Source organism: Cetorhinus maximus, chromosome 28, assembly GCF_964194155.1.
Source record: "Cetorhinus maximus chromosome 28, sCetMax3.hap1.1, whole genome shotgun sequence".
Taxonomy (NCBI): domain Eukaryota; kingdom Metazoa; phylum Chordata; class Chondrichthyes; order Lamniformes; family Cetorhinidae; genus Cetorhinus; species Cetorhinus maximus.
In genome coordinates, this window is record NC_135906.1 from 16,862,931 (window position 1) to 16,872,501 (window position 9,571).

The 9,571-nt window shown below is 45.3% G+C and overlaps 1 protein-coding gene across 8 annotated transcripts in view; it reads right to left on the minus strand.

The window, feature by feature from the left end:
- Window positions 1-8,317, minus strand: part of gtf2f1 (general transcription factor IIF, polypeptide 1) — an 87,255-nt gene extending 78,938 nt beyond the window's left edge. For 3 of the 8 annotated variants that reach the window (XM_078531277.1, XM_078531276.1, XM_078531274.1), the window contains exons 1-8: window positions 8,177-8,257; window positions 7,241-7,305; window positions 6,666-6,712; window positions 3,213-3,285; window positions 2,356-2,549; window positions 2,100-2,270; window positions 966-1,168; window positions 572-725 (exon numbers count right to left, since the gene is read on the minus strand). In XM_078531277.1, coding sequence (XP_078387403.1) covers window positions 572-725; window positions 966-1,168; window positions 2,100-2,270; window positions 2,356-2,549; window positions 3,213-3,285; window positions 6,666-6,712; window positions 7,241-7,252 — 854 coding nt within the window. In that variant the 5' untranslated portion in view covers window positions 7,253-7,305; window positions 8,177-8,257. Of the gene's footprint in view, window positions 1-571; window positions 726-965; window positions 1,169-2,099; window positions 2,271-2,355; window positions 2,550-3,212; window positions 3,286-6,665; window positions 6,713-7,240; window positions 7,306-8,150 lie in introns of all 8 variants that reach the window. The other 5 variants (XM_078531275.1, XM_078531279.1, XM_078531280.1 and 2 more) reach the window with 5 other exon arrangements.
- Between the last annotated feature and the right edge of the window lie 1,254 nt (window positions 8,318-9,571).

The following is a 9,571-nucleotide window of genomic DNA, read 5'->3' on the forward strand; positions in this document are numbered from 1 at the left end:
CGCCCCAGTGCGGTGTAGTGCCCCCCCAGTGCAGCGCCCCAGTGCGGTGTAGTGCCCCCCAGTGCGGTGTAGTGCCCCCTAGTGCAGCGCCCCAGTGCGGTGTAGTGCCGCCCGGTGCAGCGCCCCCTGGTGCAGCGCCCCAGTGCAGTGTAGTGCCGTCCGGTGCAGCGCCCCCTGGTGCAGCACCCCAGTGCAGTGTAGCGCCCCCCGGTGCAGCGCCCCAGTGCGGTGTAGTGCCGCCCGGTGCAGCGCCCCCTGGTGCAGCGCCCCAGTGCAGTGTAGTGCCGCCCGGTGCAGCGCCCCCTGGTGCAGCGCCCCAGTGCGGTGTAGCGCCCCCCGGTGCAGTGCCCCAGTGCGGTGTAGTGCCCCTCGGTGCAGCGCCCCAGTGCGGTGTAGTGCCCCTCGGTGCAGCGCCCCAGTGCGGTGTAGTGCCCCTCGGTGCAGCGCCCCAGTGCGGTGTAGTGCCCCCCAGTGCAGCCTCCCAACGGAATCAGCAACGACAGAAGGGGAGCTGTGAAAACTGGGGAGAAATCTTAATCACTACAAAAGTAAGTAAAGTCAGGTCAAATACCTAGATTCATCATCGGAGATATAATCTACCTCCTGCCCCTCGAAATCTCCATCATCGCTGTCCTCAAAGGCCTCATCATCTGAACCCTTCTTCTTCTTTTTCTTGGCTGCAGTTTTCCCTTTCTTCTGGCTTTTTGTGTCTTTTTTCCCATCTCCTGGAGAAGGCAAATCAAATCAGTAAATCAGGAGCAGTCCTGGCCAGAACATTACAGCAGACCCACAGCCCGCACCTTAAGACCCTCCCCAGGAGATAGTGACCCAGACTGGGTGGGGCAGGGCGAGAGGTTGGGGGGGGGTCGAGGGGAGGGCTGTGTGACAGACTCAGACTGCGTTCGCACTATGAGCTGTGAGACCGGTAAGGGGCTGGGGCAAGCAGGGAGGTTTAGGTCACTCACTGTCCTCATCGCTCTCCTCGTCATTCTCGTCTGAGCTCATTTCCAGGTCGTCTTCCAGGTCATGGATTCGTAGGTCATTCCCCTTTCTCTTTCTGTCCTTCCCTTTCTTTACCTTCTCTTCCTCATCATCTCCATCATCTCGGTCCTGATCCTTCAACCTCTTCTGCAGCATGATGCTGAAATGATTCACCACCTTGTTACGTCTGAACAATGAGGGTTGTGAGGGTTCCAATGTGTTTGAGAGGAGAGGGAGATGGTGAGGTACAAAAACAGAAATGACAGAAAACATTAAATTCAGTGCGATGAACGGCAATAATCGTCCTGTTTCTTTAAGATCTCTCAGCACTGTCCATGATATAGAAGGGGTGGTGTGGTTTGGAGGATATACAATTTCTGCCCATAAGCAAGGCTGACTGGCTCTGTTCCCTCCGACAGTGGTCAAACACTGCTCGGATTTCACCCTCAGGCGATCTAGTGTTTGGACATAGCACTCGCTGTGGTGCTGAGGCATACAAACCAGCAGGGTGTCCAATTATACCTGAATCAGGGGCAGGAAAGCTCAGCCAGGGCTCCCCTCCAGATTGTGACCCCATGACCCTGAATTACAAGTAGAAACAGACTTGACTTTGACTCCCAAGATCAAGAAAGTCTGTTAAAAATAAACATTAATTTTACTTCAAAACATTGGATTGTTTTTAAATACTGGTTCATCTCGCATGGTGAGGGTGTGAGCTGATTGAACGAGGGCCTGCAGACATCATTCAGTTTCCATTGGAAAATCAGTCTTTGTTTTTTATATGTTTATTCTAAATTACTCTGACAACACAATAGAAATTGCCTATGTAAACTTGTCACACTGTTATCATAGCTTCCCAGCGGTGAGGGCGCTAACAGGAGTTTTATTCAATGGTAGAGGTGAACAGATAATGCATGTCAGTATTGAAAGTTTCTTAAATCCAATAGCATCAGGGGAGATGCTGAGGCAAAATCACCAAGTTCAGTGACAGGTAGTTCAGCTCAGCCACTGTCCATCTATAAACGAGAGTGCAGTAGCACAGCACTGAGAACACTGATAAATATATTTCAACAATGCGGGAAGCATAAGTACATGGCCACCCGTGCTTGGGGCGTTACCTTCCCCACTCCTCCTCTGCCTCCTCCGCTGTCAGCGTCTTGTGTTTTGCTACTGGGACAAAGTTGTACCAGGCATTAACAGGAAAGGCTTCAAACGCTCCATCTGGACACTGGGTGAAGATGTAGTAGGATGCATTTTCAGTGACACCACCTTTCCTCTGACCTTTGAACCTTAAAGAGGGAAAGACAGAGCATTAGATACACCAGTGGGCTGTTTCCAGCTCTGCTTATCCATAAGTCAAGTCACATTACTTACTTCCGGCCTGCTTTCCCATTAACTCTCAGCAGCCAGGGCTGGTCTTCAGGTTTAAACTCTCGTGTAACAATCCCAAACTTCTTCTTCCTTGATTCCTCTCGCAATTTTTTGCCAAACTCACTGCCAGCACCAAACACAGGTTGCTCCTCTTCCTGGTAAATCTTCTTGTTACTCAGATCACGCTCCATTTTAGCCTAAGAGAAAATGGGAATTTTACAAAGAAGTTCCCAACAATACAGAGTCGGGCGATGACAATCCCCCTGCGTTAAACCTCTCCCTCTATCTCTCTCACACACACATTACTGCAGCCCCCTTGTGAAAGGCATATAGTTTAGGAGAATCCTCCGTCCAGTTAGCAGGCAGATTCCCTCCCTCCTCCCTCTACCCATTTATATTATTATACAAAGCTTCCCATATACACAAGTACATTATTAAATAGATTGAGCTAGTTGGCATTTTAAAGTATTTAATAATATTGAGCTAGAGACTGTTAAGCTGAAGCACGGCTGTACCCAAGGAGCTTTTAGTTCAGCAGTATGAAAAATGAATTTTAATTCTCATGGATATGAAAGAATAACAGAAACTGCTGGAATACTCAGCAGGTCAGGCTCAATCTGAGGCTCCTCAACCCTGCGACAGCTCTCTCTCTCTCTATCGCTCACTCTCCTCCCACCCTGCAGAGACTCCACAGCTCTCTCCCCCCTCCTTCCACCCTATGGTGGCCCCAAGTATCTCTCCTTTCACCCTCCCTCCCTCCATCCATCCTGTGGCAGCCTCAAGACTCTCTCCTCTCTCCTTCCCTCCATCCTGTGGTGGCCCTGAGACTCCCTCCGCTTCTCCTGCCCTGCAGGTCATACCTGAGTCCATGTGGAGAAGTTTATTTTATCTGCTGCGTTGAACGCCATGATGTTGTGCTTCTTGGTGTTATTCCTGGGAAGGGAAAGGGTTTATGTTCAGTGATCAGGCCCACTGCGCACCCCCTCAACCCTCACTCTGCCCCTCACCCCAACCTCGACACACCCGCCCGCTCACCCCAGCAACACCTCCACCCTCACCTCAACAGCCCTCCCACCCTCAGCATGTGCCTCCCACCAGCAGCATCCTCACCCCAACATCCCCACGCACACATCCACCCTCACCTCCTTCCCCACCTATACCTCTTCCCACAACCACTTTCCTCTGCCATCCCTCCACCCCCTCCCCTCGCACACCTCAGCCACTTGCTGCTTCCGATCCAAGCAGCACTGATCATACACAAACCCACTAAGTGTGGGTTGGCCATTGGTCTGCAGTGAGCACCAGCCCCCACTCTCATCCAAAAAATACACAAAACACCCGCAAATGTGCTAAATGAACAGCAGCGTACGTGCATACAAACATACGAATCAGGAGAAGGCCATTCGGCCCCTCCAGCCTGCTCTGCCATTCAATAAGATCATGGCTGATCTGACTGCAACCTCAACTCCACATTGCCACCTATCCCCAATAACCTTTGACTCCCTTGTTAGACAAGAATCTATCTAGCTCTGCCTTAAAAATATTCATTGATCCTGCTCCTAGCTCTTTGTGGAAGAGAGTTCGAAAGATTCATGAACCTCAGAAAAAAAATTCTTCTCATCTCTGTCTTAAATGGGACACCCCTTATTTTTAAACTGTGTCCCCTAATTCTAGTCTGTCCCACAAGGGGAAACATCCTCTCAGCATCCACCCTGTCAAGTCCCCTCAGGATCTTATATGTTTCAATAAGATCACCTCTTGTTTTTCTAAACTCCAATGGATACAGGCCCAGTCTATCCAACCTTTCCTTGTTTGACAAAGCCCCCATCCCAGCTGAGTGAACCTTCTCTGAACCGCTTCTAATGCATTTATATCCTTTCTTAAATAGAGACCCCAAAACTGTACACAGTACTCTAGATGTGGTCTCACTAACACCCTGTACAACTATAGCAAAGCAAGTATATAAGTACTTTTATATTCCATTCCCCTTGCAATAAACACCAACATTCCATTTGCCTTCCTAATTACTTGCTGTATCTATATACTAATTTCTCCTGATTCATGTACCATGACACCCAGATCCCTCTGTACCACTAAGTTCTGCAACCTCTCTCCATTTAAACAATATGCCAAAATAGACAAGTTCCCACATTATACTCCATCTGTCAAATTTTCGCCCACTCATTTAACCCATATCCTTTTGTATACTCCTTATGTCCTCTTCAAACTTACTTTCCTACCTATCTTTTTGTCATCAGCAAATTTAGCAACCATACATTCGGTCCCTTCATCCAAGTCATTGATATAAATTGTAAATAGATGAGGCCACAGCACTGATCCCTGTTGCACTCCACTCATCATATCTTGCCAACCCGAAAATGACCCATTTATGCCTACTCTCTGTTCCCTGTTAGCTAACCAATCCTCTATCCACGCCAATATATTATCCCCTACACCAATGGGCTCTTAATCTGTGTAATAACCTTTGATGTGGCACCTTGTCAAATGCCTTCTGGAAATCTAAGTACAGCAGATCCACCAGTTTCCCTTTATCCACGTTGCCTGCTACTTTGTCAAAGGACTCCAATAAATTAGTTAAACATGATTTCTCTTTCACAAAACCATGTTGACTCTGCCTGATTGCATTGAGAATTTCTAAGTGCCCTGCTATAACCTCCTTAATAATAGATTCCAGCAATTTCTCTGCAACAGATGTTAAGCTAACTGGCCTGTAGTTTCCTGCTTTCTATCTCCTTCCTTTTTTGAATAGAGGAGTCATAGTTGCTACTTTGCAATCTAATGCGGCCTTTCCAGAATCTAGGGAATTTTGGAAAATTAAAGCCAATGCATCTACTATCGTTTCTTTTAAGATTCTAGGATGAAGTCCATCAGAACCTTGGGGTTTGTCAGCTTTTGGTTCTAATAATTTTCTCAGTACCCTTTCTCTAGTGATTGTAATTGTTTTAAGTTGCTCCCTCCCTTTCACCTCCTGATTCACAATTATTTCTGGGATGTTATTTGTATCCTCTACAGTGAAAACAGATATAAAGCATCTGTTCAATTCATCTGCCATTTCCTTATTTTCCATTACTAATTCCCCATTCTCACTCTTTAGAGGACTAAGGCTCACTTTACTTATTCTTTTCTTTTTTAAATACCTGTAGAAACTCTTACTATCTGTTTTTATATTTCTAGATAGTTTTCTCTCGTACTCTAATTTCTCCCTCCTTATTAATCTTTTAGTCATTCTTTGCTTTATATTCTGTCCAATCTTTTGACCTGCCACTCGTTTTCGAGGAATTATATGCTTTCTGTTTCAATTTGATACTATCTTTAACTTCCTTAGTTAGCTACAGATGGTGTGTCTTTCCCTTAGAGTCTTTCTTTCTCACTGGAAAGCATCTTTACTGAGTATTCTGAAATATCTCCTTAAATGGCTGCCGCTGTATTTCTGCTGACATATCTCTTAACCTAATTTCCCAGTTCACTTTAGCCAGCTGTCTTCATGCCCTCATAATTGCCCTTATTTAAGTTTAAAACACTAGTCTTAGATCCACTCCTCTCTCCCTCAAATTGAATGTAAAATTCAATCATATTATGATCACAGCTACCTAGGGGATGCCTTCACTATGAGGTCATTAATTAATGCTGTCTCATTGTACATTATCAGATCTAGTAAAGCTTGCTCTCTGCTTGGCTCTAGAATGTGCTGCTCAAAGAAACTGTCCCGAACTCATCATCCAGGCTACCTTTGCCAATCTGATTTGTTCAATCGATATGTAGATTGAAATCACCCATGATTATTGCCATATCTTTTTCACAAGCCCCTACTACAGTGTGGTTACTGTTAAGGGGTTAAGGGACTATAAACCACTCTCACAAGTGACTTCTTACCTTTACTATTCCTCATCTCTACCCAAACTGATTCTACGTCTTGATCTGCAGAACTAAGGTAACCTCCCTCTGTTATACCAACGTCATCCTTAATTAACAGCGCTACTTCTCCAGCCTTTCTTAGCTTCCTGTTCTTCCTAAATGTCATGTACCCTTGAATATTCTAGTCTTTGACATCCTGCAGCCATGTCTCTGTAATGGCTATCAGATCATACATATTTATTTATTTCTATTTGAGCTGTCAATTCATCTGCTTTGTTACGAATGCTAGTTGCATTCAGATACAGAGTAAGGCCATCAGCTCCAACTGAGTCACTTGAAAGTGACTTTTTAACCAGTGAATCCTAAATCATTCACCTGCCTTTGCCCACCTGTTGGCTATTGCTAAATCTGGTAGTAATGATCAGAGAGTCTCTTACTTGGGGACACGGACTGTGTACTCGGTCACTGCCTGGCTGCTTGAACCCTGTCAAAGGAAAATAACAATGTGGTCAACATGAGCCCTGTGACAAAACCACAATCTCAGCCTGTGCAACAATAATTGTTATAATATCCTTTACCTGGTCTTGTGATTGGTAACACCTGATGCAGCAAATAAGGAGAAGTTATGTCGAGTGGCAGATGGGGCAGTTATCAGAGGACACAGATTTAAGGCGTTTGGAAAAAGACCCAGAGGGGAGATGAGGAGATTTTTCTTTTAAAATGCGAAAGAGTATTGAATGCAGACATCACAATAACTTTCAAAAAGAAATTGGATAAAAATATGAAAAGGAAAAATTTGGAGAGTGGGACTTTTGAGTCAACATAGACATGATGGGCCAAATGGCCTCCTTCTGTGCTGTAAGATTCTAAGACTCTGGAGGCTCAGTGACTGACAATCACTACATATAAAATCTTTCCAGAATTCAGCCTACACATCAGACACCTGCACACAATTCTTCTCAAACTGTTCAAACCTACCCAACCACCCCATTTCAAATAACACCTAGCTTACCAGATTTGCCATAACTGCGAGTGTCTGGTCAGTGTTTCAACTTCTGATTGAATCTTGTTTACATTCTGTAACAGGAATGGAATAAAGATGAATAATCCAGGTCGCCTCCATCATAACTTCCTCCTTCTTATTCCCCTTGTGTCTCTCACTCCAGGATAAGCCCTTGGGCTTGGGGGTATAGGCACAATTTTGAAATTTACAGATGACATAAAACTTGGAAATGTAATAAACAAGAGAAGATAGTAACAGGCTTTAGAGGTCATGGACAGGCTGGAGGAATGGGTACACATGGAAGATGAAATTCAACGCAGTAAAGTGATACATTTTGGCAGCGCAGGGACAGCAAGAAGAGACAATACAAGTCAAATGGTACCGCCTGGTGTGCAGGGACAGAGACACCTGGGGAGGGGTGGGGATTGGTGGTGGCAGAGTTTAGGCGCACAATTCTGTGAAGGTGGCAGGACAGCCTAACAAAGCAGTTATTATAGCATATAGGATCCAGGGCTTTATAAATAGAGGCATGAAGTAAAAGATCCAGGAAATTATACTAAATCTAAATTAAACACGAGCAGTTAAATTCCACGTATAAATGCTGTAATAAGGTGGCTCTCTGGACAACTCAAGCTCACAGTGTTAATACCCAACAGTCCCTCATAGACCAGGCAAGGGTGAGGGGTTGAGGGAAACAGAGAGTGGGGGGTTTTTTAGAGTGAGTGGGTTGTGGTGAGGAGGATTTTGGAGTTTTATGGGGTATTTGGGGGGGTTTTGGCGGTTTGGGGGGGGTTTTAACGACCCAGCAATTAACCTATCGTTGCGCATGCGCCTACGACTCCATGATAACTGAGATATTTCAATAAATGTCCGGGAATCCGCGGGAGAATCAATACCAATCAATAAATCATCGATTAACCTCCTGAGAAACCGCACTGTAAATACCACCAAAAGAGAATCGAACACAAACCGGCACCTTCGCCAGACCGACCTCACCGGAAACGGGTCCAGCACGCAATCCCGTCCCGCCGGAAAATGGCCCCGTCCACACGGTTCCCCTATTCAGAGCTGCCCCCCCACACCCCCAAAGCCAAGTGTTCACCAGGCCGCCCCAGCTGTGCAGTTCCGGCGTTTCAGTTACTTTTAATACTTATCAAACCAGGAAATACTCAGGTCAGGCAGCACCCGTGGAAAGAAAAAGTTAACATTTCGTGGCAGCTTGACCTTAAAAGTGTTTCCAGCTTTTGTCTTTTTTTAAAATTTGAGACTTGTTATCCACAGTATTTTGCTTCTGTGTTGGTCTGAAAGCAGGAATTAATAAATCCCATAACTGATGTGCTCAGTTTACCGTTTTTGCTCTCTGTACCTTTCTCCTTATTGTCTCTTCACTCCCCCCCCCGCACCCTGAGCTAGTGTTTGAGGGGAGATACCATCCTTCAGATGAAAAACACTGAGCCATGTTTTTTTTTTCTCCTGGGTGCTTTTCACTCATAGCCACTCTCCCAATGACCAGACTGGAGTAGTCTGCTACTTGTTGGGTATTATACCTAACCCTAACAGCCACCTTACATTACATTTGACAATAAATCATAAGGAATCAAAATATTAACAGGCATAATAAGCAGAAACTGAGGTTATAAACTATCAGGAAAGATTGAACGGGTGTGGGCTCTTTAGGAAAGAGAAGGGCGTTGTAGATCTTTAAGATCCCAAAGGTTTGATAGACTTGTAGATGATTTCACTTGTGGGAGCGAGCTAAGCTAAGGATGACAAATATATTAACAAATAAATCCAATAAAGCATTCCAAGAGTGGTGATAAGATGGAATAAGCTACCACAAGGAGTGTTTCATTTTCTTTCACAGGATGTGAGCGTCATTTATTGCCCATCTTGAATTGTCCTTGGGAAGGCGGTGACTGAGCTGCCTTTTTGAGCCACTGCAGTCCATGAGGTGTAGGTAAACCCCACAACGCTGTTAGGGAAGGAACTCCAGGATTTTGCCCCAGCGACATTGAAAGAAAGGTGATATACTTCCAAGTCAGGATGGCGTCTGGATTGGAGGGCAGAGAATAGCATGGATGCATTTAAGAGCAAGCTAGATAAATACGAGGGTGAAGTTTAGGATGTTATGTTGATGGGGTGAGATGAAATAGGGTGGGAGGCAATATTAACCGCACCAAAGACCTGTTGGCCTGTTTGTTTTGTAAATTTGATATAATTCTATGAATTGGTCAGTCCAAGCTGGTTGGGAACAGACACTGACTTTGGAATCGGGGCAGCCCCAATACTGGCCTACTAGGCAGGATGCTCCATGATCATTGTTGCAGATTAACTTCAATA